Source organism: Cupressus sempervirens, chromosome 4 (genome assembly GCF_028749045.1).
Source record: "Cupressus sempervirens isolate cs-2001-9-10 chromosome 4, ASM2874904v1, whole genome shotgun sequence".
Taxonomy (NCBI): Eukaryota; Viridiplantae; Streptophyta; class Pinopsida; order Cupressales; family Cupressaceae; genus Cupressus; species Cupressus sempervirens.
This window is the reverse complement of record NC_143121.1, coordinates 464214675-464237778: the sequence shown is the minus strand read 5'-3', so window position 1 is coordinate 464237778 and position 23104 is coordinate 464214675. Positions and strand designations below refer to the sequence as shown.

At 37.9% G+C, this 23104-nt stretch overlaps 1 protein-coding gene across 1 annotated transcript in view; it reads right to left on the bottom strand.

Annotated features, from left to right (window-relative positions):
• LOC149561989 (uncharacterized) overlaps nucleotides 1-23104 on the bottom strand; it is a 309510-nt gene that overhangs the window by 127996 nt on the left and 158410 nt on the right. The window contains exons 10-11 of the mRNA XM_089825523.1: nucleotides 12205-12299; nucleotides 11947-12038 (exon numbers count right to left, since the gene is read on the bottom strand). Coding sequence (XP_089681649.1) covers nucleotides 11947-12038; nucleotides 12205-12299 — 187 coding nt within the window. The remainder of the gene's footprint in view (nucleotides 1-11946; nucleotides 12039-12204; nucleotides 12300-23104) is intronic.

Below are 23104 nucleotides of genomic sequence, written 5' to 3'. Positions count from 1 at the left end.
TCTCCACAATGAAGTTGGGTGTGAGTGTCAATTTGATGGGGACTCAAGTGTGGACAGAGTTAGTATTTCAGTTGAGTTGAGTTCTGATGAGTTGTTGTCTTAATGAGTGCCCAGGGTGAGTTTTCAGATGATTCTGAAGTTGTTGTTCGTTATTAGGGTAATGGTGCTTCCGGAGTTGCTTGTACACAACAAGGATAATACGCAGTTCTACCTATGGGATCCAAGTGGACTGTGATGTTCATTTTGCTCCAGGATTGCTTAGGGACAAGCAATCTTAGGGAGGGAGAACTGTAATGTCCCCATTTTTAGCAGATTCCTATAGTTGGCTTGGTCAACTCACCGTTCACCATCACGACCCTCATGAGTTGACAGGGGGATTTGAGGGTCTCAATTGTATGGTTCTAGGCTTTCCATTAACCTTTGGTGTGTTTTGGCTCTGTTTGAGGGTCTTACTATTTATAGTATGTCAATCTGTTGGTTCTAATGAGCTCAGTTGAGTTAGAGCAGTTGGGTGATGCTCTCAATTTTTATTTCGGGCTTCTAATTTCAACTCCAAGAATCTTGGAGGGAGAAACTATTTATAGTAAGTTAACTTGTCAAGTTCATTCATCATCTTTCATCATCAGGATCACTTTGGTGTTGTCAGATTTCAATTCTAATGCTTCTTCAATTGTTTTCAGAAGACGAGTGAATTATTATTATTCATCTAAATATGCTGAAGTTGTTATTTTTGTTGGTGTTGTTGGTTGGTCACCTCAATATCATAGTGTGTTGGAACCGGGACCAAAAGTCTTAAATCGTGGGAACAAGAAATAGTGGTCTTGCATGTCAAAATATTAAGTTATGGTGGAAAAGGTCATTTTTGGAGCCAAAAGCAATCAACAAATTAATAGGACTTTATTATATTGTAATGTTGTGTACAGGAAGCTTATTAAGTGGAGTTCTTTTGGGAAATTGATGCCATTTGGAGATTATAAATATGAGGAGATTTGATGAAAAAAGCATCTGATGATTGATTTGTCTATTTGCTTGTCGTCTTTGTGACGTATTCTTGGGTTGTTTTATGTGCCCTTGCTGAGGTATAAGAGTTTGAAGCTCAGAGGTACATTGAATCACTGCTGAAGAATAGTGATTTAATTCTGAAAATTGTCTCTCTCCTTACTGTCTTGATCGTGACTGGGAGTTACATTGTAGTCGAGATTGTTTGGAGTTATTTACAATTTGCTGCTACCTGGACTTTCCTATTGTACATGTTGTGACTGGGAAATTTGCTGATGACTGAAGAAATTGAAACTAGATACATCTGATTGGGACACTATTATTGTTTAGTTCTGGGCATGATTTCTTGAGAGGAATTGGTTATTTTTCAGAATTGTGATTACTGGCAAGAAGAGTCGGTTTATGCGAGTGTAATTGTCTGATTTGGAAGGGTTTGATAACAGCAATTATAAGTTTCAGACCTGCATTTCTGTTTGGGACTGTTGTGTGTATTGGAGGCTCCATTGTGGCAAGCAGTTCACATAATTAATATTGTATCAGATCTGTATGAAAGCTATTGCAATCTATTCAGGTTCCATTTAAGATCATTCAATTTAATTATGCAATTGTGAATTTCAGTGTGATAAATTGTAATCAAGTGGGATTGATTACTACTGAATAAACCTAGAGGTTTGGTGTGAATCATTTATCATTCCAGATTTATCTATTTGTAAAGTCTATAGTGTAGAACTGTATATCCATATTTCGCTTTCATCTCTGCAAATTAATTAGAACCAAATAATTCCTTATAATATAAGCTCTTCATTGCATTCTCTAGTTGGTGTTTGGAATTTTACAATTTCATTTGTGCAGTGAGGATACTGCAGTCTGCCAAGTGTTTGACAAAATGACAAATTATTGATTAGTAAAGAGAACTGATGTTCATTTGAGGTCATAACTGATAGGGTTAAAGTTATAACTGGCTAGGGGTTATTACAATAATCTTTTCGTCGGGATCTCCAGTCTGGCCATCACCTATGACATTATATTAGATTGGGTGAGTTTTAGAAAAAAACTCAGTTGTTGTCAGTAAAATCTATAGTGTAGCTGACGAGCAGAATAGTATCCAAACGGGCGCGTGATGCTTGAGTCACTCCTTCGAGAAGGTATATGTACCAGTGTTACGGGACTCAGACTCGCCTCTGACTCGGAAAGTCAAAATCCGACTCGGACTCGACGACCGGACTCGGCCAGGACTCGGCAAGGACTCGGAAAATCATAAAAGTATAATAACAAACTTTTGAAGGAAAAAATTGAATAACATAATATAAAGTTGAAGATTTAAGATTTAAGATTCAATCCTTAATAGATTCTTGACATGCCACATCATTTTCAGAATTCATATACATTGTAAAAAACATCTTCCGGAAATCTCTATCTTTTTAAAATAAAAAAATTTAAATTTTTTTTTTTTTTTTTTTTTAAATTTAAAAAATCAGAGTCCTGGGCTCTGGACTCGCCCAGGACTCGGCAAAGTCCTTGGACTCGGCGAGTCCACATGGACTCTACCAGGACTCGGCCGAGTCCGAGTCCAAAGGCAGATTGCCTCGGAAACATGGACTCTGCGTCGGACTCGCAGAGTCCTGGCATGACTCGGCGAGTCCCGTAACACTGATATGTACACCGTTCGAAATGGACTTTGGATCATCGTTGTAATCATTGGAGTTATTGTAATAAGTATATTGTGTATATGAATAAAGTATCTGTTCTGCGTTATATCTTACTATACTACATGTGTTAAGTATTCTTTTACCCTATATGGTAAACATTTGGTGTCGTTGCCAGACGAACCTGGAATGAAGGAATGTTATGAACATTAATGACGAATTTGCTTAACAAGGATAGGAACAAAGTAAAAGACAAGGATGAAACACGTACAGCACAAGTTTTACTTTTAACACAACTGGCAGAGCGTAGACAAAAGCTTAAGCAGATTGCCGACGGACACTAGAGGGAGTGTACTCACCTAGTAAGCCAAGGAGTGCCAAAGAATTGCTAGAGGAGACTCGAGAATGATTGAATTTGGTGGAAGAAACAAGAGAGGAGTTCATTAACTTGTATACGCCAAGAATAGAGCAACCGAACGGAAGGGAAGCAACTCGCACAGCTCGAAGTGCCGAGGGAGCATGAGTGTGGAGTGAACTCTTTGTTCCCGATACACTTGACGAAAGGATACAATAAGAGAATCGAACAACTTCACTTGAGGAAGATCTTTTCTCACCAAGTAACGTGGTTGTCAAAAGTAGGACAGTTGTCCAAAGTAGCGTGGTTGTACAGAACAGCGCAGGTGTGTAAAATAGCATGGGTGTTGTGCAGAACAACACGGTTATGCAGAACAACGCGGCTACTCTGAATAGCACCAGTGCTCAGCAGGTACCTTAGAATCAAAAGAAAGTAGTAATGGCAGGTCCCAAAGAAAAATTACCGAAGTTTAATGGTGATGGAACGGAAAATCCAATCAGACATTGCAAGACGTGCGAAACCATATGGACAACAAATGGCATGACGGATGAGGACGATCGGGTCAGACAGTTCCCAGCAACCCTATGGGGTGTGGCAATTGATTGGTTTTCGAACGCTGAACCTAAGAAACTGACTACATGGGTAGATGTAAGAGAAGAGTTCATAGCAGAGTTTCGATTACTACGGGATGACAATGATATAGTAGCGGAGATATATAGCACCAAGCAAGGAAAGAATGAAACAACCTAAGCCTATGCTAGACGATTGAAAGAGCTGGTTGGGAAGATGAAAAGTCAACCAGTGGACGATTTGAAAAAACGATGGTTTGTAGAAGGGCTACAGTCGGCTCTAAAAAAAAAGATGAAGATTCTACCACCCACGTCGTATGCCGACGCATATAATCGTGCGATAGATCTAGAAAGTGAACAAAAGACAAGTAAGAAGAAAAAGCATAAATCATCGGGTTCAGATGATTCATCATCTGAAAGTAGCAGTAGTGATGAGGAATCGAACAAGAAGGTTCGAGTATTACAGAAAGATATGCTTCGAATGATGAAAGTATTTAAGAATTTGAAAAAGAATTCGGACACAGTGAAGGGAGAACTGTGGTGCATAGATTGTAAACAAGATGGCCATACAAAGGGCTCATGCCCAAAGAAACAGTTTTGTGACATCAGTCAGGTTGCGGGACATTCCCTAAAACTGCCCGTTTAACATGAAATCAAAAGGACACTAGCAAGTGTTACTAATGCAAGAACTGTCCACCGGAAATAACACAAATAACGATGCAACTTCGGGAGGATATCGCAACAATAATAGACATAGAAAGGGTGACAATAACAATGGAGGCCAGAATCAAATACAGTACAATGCGAATGGACGGCTAAAGATACATTGTTGGGCGTGCAATCTTTGGGGTCACTTCGCTAAAGATTGTACTACGAAGGAGACACCACAACTACTATGCAAATGGTGTGGTTCGAGGGACCACAAAGATTCAAAATGCCCAAAGCAAGGCGTAAATCTATTAAGCATTGAAACATGTGATGAGAAGGTCCTAATAGTCACATAGGAGCAGGCGAAGAAAGCAACATACCCTGATGTAGAAGAAGAGAAGGAGAGGCTACAAAAAGCATGAACAAAGCTAGAAAGGCAGATGAAAACAGGGAAATCACAAGTAAAAGGCATTGCTGAAACTTCAAAAAGGAACTTGGCGGAACAAAACATGATGAGGTAGATAATACAAATAGAAGTTTCTATTAAATTAAATGACCTCACGATGCCACAATTGCAAATAGCTATTATGAATATGACACTGCCCCCAAGAGTAACAGAGGAAATAGGAAGGGAAAGTAATGGAACAATGGCAACAGACCCGATGGTACTGGCACTTATGACAGGAAGGCATCTGGCAGTAGTGGAGATGGGCATTTTGGGCACTGTGCTGACAGATACAATTGTAGACGGAGGATCAAGTGTGAATGTGCTACCGGAAGATATTTGGAAAAAGCTACGACAACCCATGTTGTGGCCACCTACTTTCCAGCTACTCAGGCAGATCAGAATGGGATAAAACCGTTGGGAACCTTGATGGCACAGCCGGTAATGATTGGGGACACAACCATTTTTACTAGATTTTGTGGTCATTCCACTGAAAAGAAGAGGGTATGATGCTATCCTTGGATGAGGTTGGTTGGTGCAAGCGAAAGTAAAATATGACTGGAAACAAAACACCCTATCCATGGAACGTGGAGGTAGAAGATTCATAATTGACCTACACACACAGATGGTGGGGGAGGAGGCAGCTTCATCAGACTCAGAAGGCGGGAGTGATGATGAAGGAAAAAAGATAATGGAACTAGATGAAGAAGGGGTATTGAGATTAGAAGGAGGGTCAAATGATGATGACCTAGACTCAATGAACGGCCTATTCCATGGGCAAATGGAGGATTACAAGCTCTTTCCGAGCTGTAATATGTTAAGGGTCGACAAAGGTGAAAAAGAAGAGGAAAATGAATGTCCAAAGGAATATAGAGAAGCGAAAGAAGGAAAGGAGGTTACGGCTGAAGCTAAAGGGAGGAACATACTGTACAAACCCAGAGAAAAGAAAGATTCCACTGTACGATACACGATGAATGAACTGCATGGAAAGAAAATGCTACGCCACATCACAGATTTAGTAAAAAGGTATCAGCAGCAAGGAAAACACATCATACGGTCTGCACAGGAAACAAACAGGAAGGGTTTAATAAAAACTTCAGCAGTACGGAGTGAAGGTTCTAGAATCAAGAATACAACTATAGACAACAAGGAGTGGCAGCTGACGGAATTCATGGTATGGCCATGAAGGTTACATAGAACGGGCAAAAGGCATGGCACGACAAGCACTCGAAATTGAGCAAATTTCAATCGGGACAACCACTGTTGAAGTATAATGGGCATAACGAAATCAGACCAGGCAAATTTAAAATAAATTGGGTCAAGCCATATAAAATCCGCGAAGTGGGTGATAACAGAGCAATCAAACTATGGACACTAGACGAAAAAGAAGTGGTCGATGCAATGAATGGGTCGAAGTTGAAAGTCTACCATGAAAGAAATAATGCACTTTCGTGGATGAACAACTGAGAGACAGTATAAAAGCAGTAAATAATGTATATATGTAAGGTAAGTAAATGTAATAAAGAGTCAAACATAAACCCTAAGTATGGGTACGGAAGTAATAAAGTGATAAAGAATAGTAGAAGTACGACCCTTGAGATTCATCAATATCATAGAGGGGATAAAAACACTATATGACATTTTCTATGAGACCGTACGAACAAGGAAGGAGAATTGTAGCCGTACGGCTGATAAAAGAAATAAACAGGGCAAAGTAATCACCGTACGACAAGGTCTCAAAGTTGACACCATATGGCAAGCAAACACTGTACGGCTAAGAGATTACCTGATCAGCATGGGGGAGACATTGATGACCATACTGCCTATGGGTCCTAAGAACATCGTACGGCCAGAGAACAAGTTAAAGCAGATAGTGTACGGCCTTGAGGAGCAACAATATACCATACGGACAAGTGAAACACCGTATGGCTTGAAAGAATCACGATTGGACAAAGTAACAGCATACGCTGTACGGTCCGTACGGACGTAGAGGGAGAAGACATTTAAGCACTAACGTACAGCTGTATGAATACACTCAGTCAACTAAGAAGGTCGTACGGTTGTGAGTAAAGGACTTTATGGCAACACGAAAAAGCTAGCATAAAAGATACCTTGCCAAACATTGTAAATCAATATTCGCCAAGAAGTGATTAGGCCGTATGGACAACAGTATAGAAAGGAATTGGAGAAACCATAGCAATAAAGTAACCCTCTGGAGGCTGTACCAGAGCATTCAGGCAACAGAAGCCATATTCCCTCAAGAAAAGTAGCCGCACATTGGAAGAGAGCAACCGTACCAAGAGGAAGGAGCCGTACTCTTCAGAAAGCAGGTGCAATAATAAATAAATAAACGACGACAAATCAAAATAGTTGAGAATGGAAAACGTATGGTACCGAAGGGATAGACATAAACAAAAAACATAAGCGATTGGCAGAAAGAGTGTGGGATCAGAAGAAAATCGCAAAAATGGTGTGTTCCATAGGATTTTGTGTGGGGTTGAGAGTGCTAATTTGGTCTTGACGGCAAGGGCGCTAACCCTCAACCCCACGAGGGCGCTGCCCCTCGACCCTATTGGGGGCGTTGCCCCTTAGACCCCCAGTCAATACAGTTATCAGTCGTGGGAAGTGTAACCAGTTGATGAAACCTGGAGCCGCTACAAGCATAAAATGTTTGTGTGCCAAAGGTGGAGAGAGCATTAGAGCAAGCCTTTCAAGAAGGGTGCTACGCTTCGAGGCACTCGGAGTAGGTGTTGGACATGAGGCTATCTTGGTGGATGCATAGAAAGCTTGAGAGGAGTAGACCATCCAGTTGGAGGCAGTAGAGCGACACTTGGCTCAATGTACCCAAGAGTTGGAAGCAAAGAAAGCAGCACAAGTGGCTTTCAAGTTCAAATTGGCTAAGGTGACAGTATTGTGTTAGCAGAGGCTACAAATGCAACATGTTTTTGGAGACCAGTTTGGTGCAGGCACGGGAGGAATGTGAATGTGAAGTGACAGAAACAAATCTATCTTGTTACAGTTAGTTAATATTCCGTTTTGTTAATCTATCTCGGATATTTTCTAATTGTCATCCAGAGACAACTTTTCTTTTGGGGGGATGATGTTGTTGGTAAAATCTATAGTGTAACTGACCAGTAGAATAGTATCCGAACGGGCACATGATGCTTGAGTCACCCCTTCGGGAAGATATATGTACACTGTCCGAAATGGACTTTTGATGATCGTTGTAATCATTGGAGTTATTGTAATAAGCATATTGCATATATGAATAAAGTATCTGTTCTGCGTTATATCTTACTATACTACGTGTTAAGTATTCTTTTACCCTGTACAGTAAACACCAATAAGTTCCCTTTGCTTTTGAGTTCCTCATTCCTTTGCTTCCAGATGAACCATAAAATCTCATTAGTAAGACAAAACCAAAAAGCATTAGTTTTGGGATCAAAAGTCTCAACAAATCCAGTAAGAACTTCTTGTCATGACAGACCAGATTTAGGATTCCAATGAACACCATGCCCAACAAAAGCAGACCACGCTTTGGAAGCAAACTTACAATAAACAAAAGGATGTTCAAAAGTTTCATCACAGTTGCACAATGAGCAAGTAATGGACAGTTACCAAGAGGAGATAGGAAAAATCCAACCACCAACTTTTTAAGCAACAGCAACCATATAAAGAAAAGTTTTTTGGGTTCAACATGTGAATGCCAAAACACGGGTTTAGGTACATGTTCTTTAACATCAACTATAAAATTTGTAAGGATAACCATAGACTCTCCCTGATTAGGCTCAATGGTTAAGCTCAAATTAGATAGGGCTGACTCTAGAAAGTCCTTTTGGCCAGTTATAGATAACAAATCCCACACACAAGCCTTTTTTATATAATCTAGAGTATTGAAATGAGGGATAGAATCCTAGTTTGACATTTAGGAGGGGCATCTTCAATGATAGCAGCAATTGACATCTTCGCTTGAGCAGTAATTTGTTGTTGCTGATTCTTTTGCATAACTGGTACATTAGGAACTGCCTGTTGAGAATCTCTTTCTACAGCTTTGTTTAAAATTGGTTCGTTCTTTGTTGAAGGCCAAATATAAGCATGTCCCTTCCTTAAATGTTGGTTAACTGGTGATGAGGCTTGCACATCCCTCTACTCTACATTGAGTGCTTTCTTCTTGCTTCTATTATCAGCAACGGATGGGCCAACATAATTTACCTTGTCACGTCTACCAGTCCAACCCTCACAATGCCCCAGCTCCAACTGGTCTAATGTAACCTGCAGCCTACTCAAGGCCTGTACTATCATCAACTGGGTATTAATGAGCTCTCTCTCTCTCTCTCTCTCTCTCTCTCTCTCTCTCTCTCTCTCTCTCTCTCTCTCTCTCTCTCGTGTTCCTCCTGCTAGACCTATACATTGCCATGCCCTGAAGATAACCCATGTCTACACTATTCCTGTACCCAAATCAAATTCTGTTCTCTTGCAACCATAATATATGTAAATCTTTGTTCTACCTGGATGCATAGATAACTGTTTCAATCTTAGAGGAAACGTTCTCTGGTACCACTGAAAGATGTTGGCTAGGAACAATTAAGTAAATACTGATTTTTGTTTACTAAAGTTGTCTTTGACCAGTGTGAAATGGTAGTATAAATTTTTGCAAGAATGCTTATGGTTTAGTGTTTTTAATGTTTTCAATTTTTTTAAGTATTCACTCAATGCTATGGGATAATAAATAATAGGAACTAACCATCGATAGTAAACAAGAAGAAGTAATTGTACTCACTACTGAAGGACTCTGATTTCTATTTCTTCATTGCATCCAAATACATAAATAATACATTGTACCAGATACAATGAGGATCAGACATGTAATGTTGAGTTTCAGAACTATCCCACAGCCCTTACGAGCAGATTTTGGCCAATCGCAAGCTCCCAAGAGTCTAAATGCTATAGCTGGTTGCACTCGATTACATCAGCCTGGAATAATGCAATTTGGCTATTGTTAATGCAAGCACAGATTTCATAACACTTTAAATTTGCTGGATCTGCAACTATAAACTCCAGTTTTGTCCTCTCATATGATCAACCTGATTTCCAGCTGACTTCTGGTTACACATAACTGCAAAAAATGAAAGTAAAACCCTTCCTCAGGTGGTGACGTCAATTATTTAGATCTATACAGCATGTCTGGATGTCCAAATCCACTAAAAATACTCTAATTTGAATGCTAAATGCTGAAATTCTGCTTTCTCTGTAGTCAGTATAAATTATCAAAACAAATTCCAACATGAATTGGTTCACAAAGCCGAACAATGCTGGAACTTGTTTCTCCTACAAGCTGAGGTGTCATCCAGCCTATAAATCCTCAAGGGTTTCTGTTCTTGTGACTGAATTTCATGCTGAAAACCCTGAACTTAGAGCTCTCCTCAATTCTCAAATGAAATCATCAACCCGGATGATGAAAAAATGAGCCCAGAACTTGTTTTTATTCACTTTTGTTTTCAGCCTCAACCCTAATTTCGAATTAGGCTTTCATTTGCCCTCTTTTTTAAGATAATATTTTTATTTTATTTATGCCTCCTTATGAAAATCCAACCACAAGAGGTAGTTCTTCAGTACTTGAGTTGGCTCCTCTATTAATTATAGCATTATATAGTATAACGCCTAGAAAGGAGGGCAAATAAGGTATTAAAGTTTTATTTAATATTGAGTGATTATATTATCGCTCTAATATTATATTGTTAAAAAATAAAATTAGGAAATATTTAAATATTTCCTTATTTAATAGTAAAATCCAATCTGAAGCTCGCAATCAAAATCTATCTGAAATGTTGTGATCGTCTCTTCTATTTGAGCCCTGCAGGCTGACTGAAAACTCCTTAAAAATAGGAACTCGCCCTAAAATTTAGGAACCTCACTCACAATACCAAACACTGTCCATGGTGCTCTACTTAGCTCCTCAATCCCCCAAGTGGTCAACTTGTTAACTGTCGATTCTCCCTAGAATCTAGGGATGCTCATCAAATGAAGAGAAATGATCCTATCAACCTTGTGAATCCCCTCTGATGTATGTTCCTCTGGAGACACTCCCACTGAACTGGAAGTACCTTCTAAAACAAAGGAAATGCATTCACAATCGCCAAAATGATCCCATAGCCCCTCAGATGTCTCCTAGTCCACTCTGAAGCAATGCCTAAAAAATAGGGGACACTTCTAATTTTAAGAGACTGTTGTCAATTGCCCAAATCTGCCTGAAAACCTCCCGCATACTCTAAGAATGGTTGATTTGATCATTATAACATTTCAATTTGATCATTATAACATTTGAATATTTTTGTATAATGTTTTGCTGATGTTTCCTTGGCTAAGAATGGTTGATTTGATCATTATAACATTTGAATTTTTTTGTATAATGTTTTGCTGATTTAAATATTCAAAAACCTGCTTGTATCTGCTTCCTAATTCAGGATATTTCTAAATTTTTCGACAGCTACAATAAATATAAAATCAAATATGAAGGTCTCATCATTCAATCTATAATTATTGCTAGTTGTTATTCTTGTTTGTGCCCAATTGTGCATGGAAAGGAAACATCAAAAATTGGCCGTTCAACCAGAAGTTTCAAAAGGAATATAATAGACATGACAAGTTTGGACCCTTCTATAGATGGAGTTGGTCAACCTAAACCTTCCTCTTGCCCATGAGTTGCATTTTCGATGTTTAGGGATAGTGAGTTGGCATGTTGTTGGGAGTAACAAGATAGGGTGTTCCCAACATTACTGCTGATGTAGAGTTGCATTTTGATTCTGTCGTAGATATCTTCCTTTGTACACCTTTTCTTTGACTATTGATAGGTAACATCATTACAGTGTATAGAAAACTGCTAAGGTTCAGTCTAATAGCTCTTTCTAATCATGAATTTTCCATATAGACTTTGGACTCCAATTATACTCTTTATTTCAATGGATTCCACATTTACCGAATTCCCACAAGTTCAGTAAGCACAGTGAAATAAGTAATAGGAAATTCAACAATTATCTTTGCAATTGTACAGTCACAAATTTTCAAATTAGTTTAGGCTCCAAACATAATTTTCATTTCATTTGCTAAATTCCCACAAGTTCATTAATAACAAACAAACAAGTATAAGACATTTATATCATTTTGCAAATGCCACAACGACCCCCCTCAAAAGAAATAATAGTAATAATAATCAAGTGTGAAAAAAAGAAGTTTAAAAGCACTGCTAAGATTCTTCAATAACAATATTGAGCTGTAAGAAGAAACCTGCTAAGGGTCACTGCATCTCTTTCAAGTCTATTTCCTTCATGAGTACCAGTTTTATCTTTTGTTCCACTTGCATTTCTTCTTTCATTTTCCTGCAAATCCATAAATGGTACATTTTTCATGTCATGGTATTGCATAGGAAAAAGGATCAATCATCAAATAACCTAACTGAATTAAAAAATAAAAGTCATGAAAAGTCCTCAGAGTTGATTTCAATAATAGAAATTAAATGGTTTGGTCTCAAACTGTACATCAAACCTCAATTGTCTCTTGAACAAAACTGTTAAGATCGAAATCCTTTATAATCGATCTATTATGTGCCATGTTTTGATGTGGTTGGCAAGTTTCAGTGTCTGCATTTGAACCCAAACAAACGTCAGAATTTCTTAATATTGTGACATTACACAGCAGCAGCATCACTAACTAGAGCTATGCGTTAAATCGATCAGTTATAATGTGTGCTACTTTTCACACATGTAATGTTAAATTACAAAAATATAATTGCATAAAAGAGTACCAAACTGTATTGCTATACTCGGCCCCATCCCCATATATATCTAGAGTCTAGAGGGGCCCCCTAGGATTCATCATCCTGAGCTCATCTGGCAACAGATCTGCAGGGTTGTGTGATACAAAGTAGGCCGTGCTCGGCCCCCACTGTTTATATATGGGGCCGGGGGGATGAGATCGAGGAGGAGGAGTAAGAAGGCTATGATTCTGGCAGAGATAAGCTGCAATAAACATGTGAAAACATACTCTTGATTTTTCAAATTTCTAAGAAGTTACTTTTCAAATTATTATTTTCTTTCTACTGTGAATGTTTATATTGAAACCATAGAATCTACTTCAGCTATTACACAGTATTTCAAACATCTTTTGCAGTTCACTCAAATAATATTTATTATTATTCAAACCTTCAAAGTAGCTCAAGCGGATTGATAGTACAATGAAACACAACAAACCAATTAAAATACAATGCATGCTTGTTTGGTGTGTTTCAAGAAGCAGAATGAATAAAAATGCCTCATCTCCAAAATAAAAGTGACATTAATGACGTATTTCACACTATTAATCTAACAAATTAACCGTATGGTTGTTATCAATATTGGTCAAGCCATCCCCTAGGTAACTTGTATGGTTTCAATACATAAGTTTCATACTTATTTAACAACAGTAATACTGATGTCAAATTTGACAACAATGAAAGAAGAGACCATGATTTTTAATCCCATACAAAAACATCTGTCAACAAAATATTGCCCTGCCAAGAATATCAAAGCCATCATGGTTTTATATAATTGGAGAACTGGAATTTCCCTGAAAAAAAATCAAGAAAGACACGTAGTTTGGCCAAGGAAATTTGATGGTCACATTGGATCCCAAGTCCAAGTTTGGGAATGACAATATTATCAACAGGAACCTTTGTTGAATTTTTCTTGCTAGTGTAATTAAAACTTATTTTCCAATGTTAATATATGTGACTTTTGGGTCAACTTATAGTAGTCGATCTTCCTGTATGTAACTGTTGTTTCTTGTTAGCATTTTAATTCATCCCATTCAGAACAATGTAAAGATAAACCTTTCTATAAATTGGAAGGAGAAGCTCCCTTGTAAAAGATTACTAAAACCATAGAACTTTAAGCAAGCAAACAACCTATATTTTGGGTTCTCAAGTATGAGAACACGGATTATCAGCACTTCTACACAAGATGAAAGATAATTAATTTTATCTTAAAGCAATCAATCTATACAACCAAAAAACACTCACTCTTCCTAGCTACAAGCAAATACTAAAAGAATAATTACACACAAAAGTTATAAGGTTAATAGATAGTTTTTATTATCTATGTTTAGTATCTAATGGTTATCTATTGTAATCTCATGTAAATATTATTATTTTTCTAATATTTAGTTTCTTGGTTCTAGAATAGAATGTTTCTATTATTTACAACTATTTCCTGAGGAAACATAGTTCAATCTCTTGTATAATTGATCTCTTGATCACTATTAATATCAAGCAAAAATATTCCAATTACTTCATAATATGGTGTCAGAGCCAACACTCTAAAAATTTTCCAAAATATTTATAATTTCTTGGTCGAAATTATCTGCCTTTTATTTTCAATTTTATTTTTCATGCATATCTGCTTCCAAAACCATTGGTTTATCTAGGGTTTTTACAAACTTTTAGTCTTGATTCGCACCCAAAATCAGCATTTTTTCTCCAAATCCACCATTTTTGGGGGGTGTTTCGTAACCAGGGCCGTTTTTGGTCGAAACCCTAATTCTCTACTAGATCCGAAAAAAAATTTACACTCTGTGGGGTTTCTAAGAGCTCAACTAGGTTATTGTCCATTTTTTCTAGGTGCCTTGATTTTTGTGCCTTAATTTTGAAGCTAGCGGATCCATAATCCAACAACATATTCTTTTTGGGTATTTCAAGCTCTCTTCTAGGTACCTCTTCATTTTTTCAGGGTCTTCTTTATGCCCTGAAGTATGTGTCTTCACAGATTTTTACATTTTTTCACTAAAAAATATGCTATGGCATCTCTGACTAATATTTTGCTAAAAGGACATTAGAAGTTCAATGGTCGCAATTATGGCACGTGGAAACAGCGGATGCTAACCATCTTCGAATATCGCGGCAATGATCAAGTGATTTTGGGTACTGAAACTCAACCTACTCAAGATGGTCCTAATCAGATTACATATGATCAACATAATTGGGAGTCAGTGATGCTTCTCAAATTATCCATAGCTGACGATCAGCTACCTTTGATTCCATCCAAAAAGACAGCTACGAGATATGGGAGCATCTCAAGACACTTCATGAGACTTCGGACAAAAGCATAGCCTTTTTTTCAAAAACACTGTTTTTTATTGTCATGGATGAGCAGAAATTGCTACAGGATCTTTTGAATAGAATTCAGGAAATTTGTTATCAATTACTTCCCATTCGACACAAGATAAAGGAAGAGAACATTGTGGTCATAACCCTCAAGAGTTTACCCAAGTCCTACGAGCATTTTACCAAGACTCTCAACGTCACTTCTACAAGTGTTGATTTGAAGTTCATAGATCTCTATACACTTCTGCTTCAGCAAGATCAGTGGAAACAATAGTTCGGTAGTATTTCCAGCTCCCCCTCCATAGATAAATCCTTTTTTGTTGAATCCTTTCAGAAGGATAAGGGAAAGTCTCTTTCACAGCAATCTTCTTAGCACAGATCCTGTAGTCTAGCTTTAGAAGGCTCCCAAACAAAGAACATTAAATGCAACTATTTCCACAAGTATGGGCACATAAAGATTGAATGTAAGAAGCGCTTCCCTATCTAAGCAATTTGGTTCGCAATCCACAACGAATAGTACAGAGCACAATGAGCAGACAAAATTTGCCTTATATGCCTTTTGACAGCTTTGTGCTCTAGATAGATTAACCATTAAGGGAGTGTATTACAATAATAGATAGTTTCTATTATCTATGTTTAGTATCTAATGGTTATCTATTGTAATCTCCTATAAATATTAGAATGTTTCTAATATTTAGTTTCCAATTTCTAGAATAGAATGTTTCTATTCCTTATGATTGTTTCCTATGGAAACATCATTCAATCTCTTGTATAATTGATCTCTGATCACTATTCATATCAAGCAAATATTTTCGAATTACTTCGTAATAAAGTTATCACACCTTGCCAAGAATTTCAAAGCCATTATGGGTGTTATGCAATCAGAGAACTAGAATTTCCCTAATTAAAACATCAAAAAAGACAAGATAGGTTGACCATGGAAATTTGATGGTCACATTGGATCCCAATGTCCAAGTTCAGGCATGACAATGTTATCAACAAGAATCTTCCTCAAATACTTCTTTCTTGGGTTAATAAAACTTCTATTCGAATGCTACGAGATGCAAGTTTTGGGTCAACTTCTAGTAGTTAATCTTTTAGTATGTAGCTGTTGTTAATAGTGAGCATTTTAATTTGCCCCCTTTCGAAAAACACAAAATAGAACAGTGTAGCTACTATCACACCTTGCCAAGAATTTCAATGCCATTGCGGTTGTTACACACTCACAGAACTGCAATTTCCCTTATAGAAACATCAAGAAAGACAAGATAATTTGGCCATGGAAATTTGATGGTCGAATTAGATTCCATGTCCAAGTTTGGGAATGTCAATGTTATCAACAAAAATCCATGTCAAATACTTCTTTCTTGTGTTATTAAACATCCATTTTAAATGCCAATAGATGCATCTTTTTATCAAGTTCTAGTAGTTAATCTTACTGCAGCTGTTGTTATTTGTGAGCATTTTAATTTGTCCCCTTTAGAACAACACAAAACAGAATAGTGTAAAGATATATCTTTTTATATATTGGAAGGACAGCCTCCCTTGTAAAAAAACTAAAATCGTAGAGCTCTAAGCAATGCAAACAACCTATATTTTGGGCTCTCATGTATGAGAAAAAGAATTATCAGCGCTTCTAGACAAGATGAGAGATGATTTATAGCTTGAGGCCTGCTATTCAAACTAAAACCAGGACCCACAAACATAAACCCCCAGTAGGTATAAGCTGAAACAATCTCGATCTCAGAGCCATTGAAGGTGAAGTGAAGATGGGAGGTTTTAAGGAAACTGAAAATCGTTATCTTAGTCTTACCCAAATTCACAATCGTCTCAAATTGTAGAGAGAATTAGGCAGATTGATTGTCTCTATAAACACTATGGGGAAAAGGGCAAAAACATCACACCATTCGTAAAACGCAAGATATGCACCAACACATGGTGAAGAAGGAAACCATCCCCCACAAGAAGGTGCTTAAGAAGGATCTCAGCAAGCACATCATTGTAAATCCCAAATAGAGTAGGAGATAGGGGGCACCCCTGCTTCACCCCAATGGTGTTAGAAGCTGGAAAAGCTAGTGGGAGTCCTAAGACAACCCAAAGCCACCTCATAAAGTCTTATAGTGGCAATGATAAGGAGATTTGAGATATCAATGTCATGGAGTATCGGAAAAAGGGCTCATTGAGGGGCTGTGTTGAAAACTTTACAAAAGTCAACAAAGCAGCAATAAACCTTTGAGGAATGGAATCGAGCCTTTGCTAATCTCACTGAATCCAACCTAGCCTCTTACCCTAGCATGATGTTGTTCAAACTCTCTAGTAAGAAGGATATTATGAACCATGGCATACAACTTTGAGAAAGTGTGGCCGATCATAATAGTCTTGGAGTTATTAGGATCATAAGTAGGAGACGCCTTATGGATCAAGGGAATAGTATGATGGAACCAAGAGGAAGGAAAGCCCAAATAAACCACCTAATGAAGAGCTTAGAGAGATAGGAACACAGAATAGTGGCACCATGCTTAAAGAGCTCAGCATGAAACCCTCACTCATCAACAACCCTGCTAGTATTCATGTTTCTGATACCCTCCAAAATCGTCAAACAAATGAAAATATGGCATAGGACAGTGGGGTAGACTGAACATGAGGCTGACGAGGGACATCATAAAGAATGGAGACATGGGAAAATAATGCACTTTCTACAAGATCAAGGGAAAGGGTGGAGTGAGGGGCAAAAAAGTATGCTAAAGAGACTTGGGGGAACAAAAGGGGGAAGAACGAAGGGAAAATCTACGTTGGTGAATGAAAAGACATTTTTTAAGGTAGAAGAGGAGGCGATATGACAACTTTAAGGAGGGGAAGGAAGTGTGATGGTGGGTCAAAGCAAGGCAGAGGTGAGAGTGAAGAGCCTTAGAATCATTATTGTGCCAATGATTCATAGGACAAGAACATTTAGGCTTTGAGGGGTAACCCAAGGGGTGATGAAATGGGGGAAGGACAACAAGGATGCCTCCCAGATAGCAGCAAAAAAGTGAGAGAACAACGTGGAGACACAGGCATAGAGAGAAACAACATCTGCTAGAAGTTGTCTAAGATGTGAAATAAAGAGATCAAAGTCACCATCCCAAAAGTGGAGTTAGTGTGGCTAAGGTGACAAGAAAAAGGGGATAGAGGAGGCCAGGAGGTGGGGGAAGGCTAGGGAGTAGGTGCAAGAAATGGTAAGACAAAGGAGAAAGTGGTCAACCAGAGGGAGAGGGGTGATGGGGAACCAATGGATGGAGGGATGAATGACTAAGAGGAGATGACATAATCCATGACACTAACCCCACCATAGTGAGGTCTACAAGTAAAGAAATGAGAACTCGAGAAGCACCAAAGCCCAATGCAGACCACAAGAGTAGAGGTCTCACAAAGTTGTAAAAGATGTCTACCGCACTCAGTGAGAGGGCCTACAGAATCCCTAGAGAATCTATTAAGGCCTAACAATTTAGTATCAATATCTACAGTACACAAGGAATCATTAACTTTGTCGTGAGGAGTCTGCATAGTATGAGTACGAGCATTGAAAACCGCAATAATGAGAATGTCACCATCAATCAAAAACTAGGAGATGTTATCAAATAGCTCACTATAAGGGTCACCATTAATGCCATTGTGAGTGCCACAGAAAGAGGAAGCCAAAGGGAAGAGTTACTGCTATAAGATATGCAAGCATTAAGATTGATGGTACAAGTGTCATTGTTCCCATTTATAGAGAAGAAATCCATATTATGTGCAATATCTAGCACATAGTCATGCATCCAAAAATGCCTTTGCAACACAATAACTCCTGTAGGCCAAACCAAATCTGAAAATGCAATGATGGACCAAGCAGGGAAGTTGTTGATGGCTGAAATAGGTTTAAAGATAAAATCACCAACCCATAATGAGTAGTTGCCACATCATGAATACTCGGCGATAAATCTATGGATGGATTGTCGAAGCCCTCGGCACACATTATGGACAACTCTAAAAATTTTGATTCACCACAAGTGTTAACAATCAAATCTTCAACTCCTGCTACAAAAAGATCATTATCAGGTAGAATTTCTAAGCTAATTTTGCTTAGTTTCTCTTTATCCTGATGATATTGTGAAGGTATATACTTGTTGATGTACAAATAAAAATTCTTGTGCTTGACTTCTTCCTGGCCCTTGGGACCTTTTTCAGGACAGAGTACCTCCTTAGGATAGGGAAAAATGGAAATACCATATTCATCTTCAATCTCACCAAGGGTATGGATCCCTTCTACAACTTGTATCATCTCTTTAGTTTTAGAATTAAGACATCTTCGTTGTGAGTGGGTTCCATAGTAACTTGATTTTCAGCCTAGTAAAATGAGTAGTATGTCATACTTAATTGAAGACAAAGCTCATCTAACTCTTCTTTATCACCTGCATATCTGATGGCCATATATTTATTTTTGAGCAACTTCAAGTAATATAATTTCATCGTTTCCAAGGCCCTTTCTAGTGCATGAGGTATTGTTTGTGTAACTAATGCAAATGTTCTAAATCACATGTTTGATGGTGACCAAATAAGTTATTGTGTTGTCATTGATGTCAACTTAATAGTTAGTTATGAACTGTTTACCAACAAGTTAAGTTACTATGTAGGTGACAAATCAAGCGTGCTGTTGATGAGTTAGAGTATGCAATTGGTATGTGAGACTCAAAGATGTCTCTAGTTTCTATATATGTAATTTCATGTATTGCACATCAGTATTGAGTAAGTTATGATTGATTGAAGTAAGGCAGTTTGATTAGGTTAGTCAGTTTATGATAGACAATGAATGATTTGATCGATTTATTAAATTTGTATTATTTCAAGAGATGATATCTAGGTTTTATGATGTTTACTAGGTTGTTGGATCATTGTCAGAGTTGTGATTGATTTGGAAAACAGGAAGACATGTTTTGGATCAATTGAAGAGAGCTCTGAAAGGAAAACGAAAACAAGTTGAATATTTATGTTTGATCTTCAACCCATAACATGTAGCTCGATTTCACAAGATATCTTGTAGTGGTGAATTGATTGTTGATGTAGCAATGACGTAGAATCAATATTATTTTATGGATCAGTTATACATTGGAGATTGTGATGGAGTTTCTTGGAAGTGTGTATATTCATTGGAAAAAGTAAAAAGGCCAAATGTTCTCTGTTAGATCGATGCTCGATTGAAGTAGTTGATCGTATGGTACTAGCTGATGATGAATTAGGGTTTTTAAATACAATGGTCAAACATAGATGGATCTCATGGTGTAACACATTTAGGGTTAGGGTTACCTAATGTTGAGAAATATATGTAAATGACAATGTTATTTTGAAAAAGAGAGATCAATGAGAGTTTTTTTTTTTATCAACAAGGGTTGTGCAATCAAGATGTGAGTTGAATGTCTACAAAGAGATGTAGATGAACTACAAAGGATTAGTTCAAGCAGTAATCAAGTGTTGTTTATCAAATCATTCTACTTGGTTATTCCTAACAAGTTGTCAAGTTAAAAGCCTCCAACAAGGTCAGTGTAACAGTGTGAGTGAGGTCTTTAGCACGATTTGAAGCTAATTCCTTTAATCGGGTGGCTTAAAATTGAGTAGGAAAATCCTTTAACATGGTTACTCCTAAAAGAGTAAAGATCTTAACACGTCTAAGGTAAATTCCTTAGCTAGGTGACTCCTAACAAGGTCTACTCTTAATTGGGTATTATTGTAAGCTCCTAACAAGGCCAAGCCTTTAACACAACGCATTTTAGAAGACTGTATAACACTTGTGGGTATTGATTCTCATCATGGTTTATAACACTTGTGGGTATTGATTCTCATCATGGTTTTTCCCTGCGACCAAGATGTTTACCGTACGAGGTAAATAGTTTAATGCATACAGACAATAGACAAGAACATGTAACATAGCAATACTCCTTTTATTATTTGCATATATGCCGAAGAGATTACATAGTGCTTCCAATGATGATTACCACTATCTCAGATGGTGTACATATACCTTCTCGAAGCACCTACCCGAAGGAGCCCGTTGGCTACATAACAATTACCAGATACATGCTAATCTACCTATCGGCTATTTTATAACTTTACCGACATCATCCCCCCAAAAAGAAAAGTCGTCTCCAAATGACAATTACAAAATATCTGAGATAGATTAACAAAACAGGATACATTAACTGACTAACTATAACAAGATAGATACATTTGCCGCCATTGCCCAATGGACCTGGAACGAAGGCAGAGGAATGAAGACTAATGCTAAATGAACTTAACAAGGATAGAAAAAAGATAAAGGGAAAAGATGGAATACACACCGCACAAGAAATTTTAATTTTGGCACAAGAGGCCAAGCACAGACAGAGGTTTCAACAAATTGCTGACGGACATCGAAGCACCAAGGAATTGTTGGAAGAGACTCGACAGCAGTTGAATTTGGTGGAAGAAACAAAGAATTTTTGAACCTATATATGCCGAGGGAAGAGAATCCAAACATCAGGGAATCAACTCGTATGGCTCAGAGTGCCGAGGGAGCACAAGCGTGGAGTGAACTCTTCGTCTACGATACACTTCCGAAAGGAACAACTTCACTTGAGGAAAACCCTTTTTCACCAAGTAACGTAACTGTTGGAAATAAGACGACTGTCCGGAACAGCACGAGTGTGTAGAATAGCGGGGGTATGCAAAACAGTGCGGGTGCGCAAAATAGTGCGGGTACACAATAAGTACCTCCAACTCGAATAGTAATGGCTAGACCAAAGGAAAAATTGTCAAAGTTTGATGGTGATGGAATGGCCAATCCAATCAGACACTGTAAGACGTGAAACAATTTGGACGGCGAATGGCATAACCAACACAGATGAATGGGTTTAACAATTTCCAGCAACCCTAAGGGGTGTAGCAGTTAATTGGTTTGTCGATGTCGATCCCCAAAAATTAACTACATGGGCGGGAGTTAAAAAGGAGTTTATCACCGAGTTTCAATTGCTACAAGATGAAAATGAAATCGTAGCAACAATTTACACCACAAAGCAGGGGAAAAATGAAACGGTCCGTGTCTATGCTAGAAAACTAAGAGAATTAGTAAATAAAATGGAAAGTAAGCCGGTAGATGGGCTGAAAAAGAGATGGTTCATTGAAGGACTACGCCTAGAGTTAAGGAAGAAAATGAAAATTGTGCTGCCATCATCATACACCGAAGCATAAAATTGGGGAATGGACTTAGAGAGTGAACAAAAAATGAAAAAGAAGAAGAAAAGTAGCTCATCCGACTCAGATGGCGCATCTTCGAAAGAAGATAGCAGTGGTGATGAAAAGGACAGCAAGAAGGTCTTAGCTCTCCAGAAGGATATGATCAGAATGATGAAAAAATTTAAGAATAAGCAGAAAGAGACGAAGGGAAACAAGGTATGGTGCACAAAACGCAAGACAAAAGGTCACACGAAGGGATCCTGTCCAAAGAACCAGTTCTGTGAGATCTACCAAATTATGGGACATTCCACAAAAGAATGCCCCTTCAATATGAAAACAAGAGGACATCAAAAAGTGCTCCTGACACAGGCAACTTCCACGACAGGAGGGAACAAAAACACAAACAATGATGGTGCCACTTCGGGTGGGTACAGAAATAATAGCAGAGGGCTAAACAACTTTACCGACAACACAAGAGGCATTATTATATTGCTTGTGTGGATTCTTTTATGAGTTGTTTAATGGATAGTTTCACAAGTTAACATGGAATGAATTGATGAATGAGTAGATGTTAGATTTGTTATTGGTTAATCAATTTTGTGAAGTTGTGAATAATGTTTAAAGTTACTGGATTATTAATTCGCCCAACTCCCCGAAAATCGAGGACCTTGAATAATATTAACACGTATGCACTATTAATTCCACTCACTATCCCCTTTTTCCTTTCCTCAATTTGCACTTCCCACAAAGTTTCTTCAAGGCTTTTATGTATATTATCAAAATGCACTAAGGCTGCAACAACCATATCATTTGAGACATTAAGCTTATCCTCAAAATAAAATGCCCCAAATTCTTCATCTAGACATGAAATTTCTAGTTGATCATTCTAATCGGTCCCTTAAGGGTCATCCTCATGGTCTAGCTCATGTTCACAAATTTTAACAGCCCCTTGGTTGGAAGAAATTTCATCTATTGTGTTAACTTCAGATTTAGTTGTAGTAGTTTCCTCCTTTAAATATATGGCTTCATATGCTATCATGTCATCATTTTCAAATAGTTCATTCTTATGGAAGGATTCATGTTTCA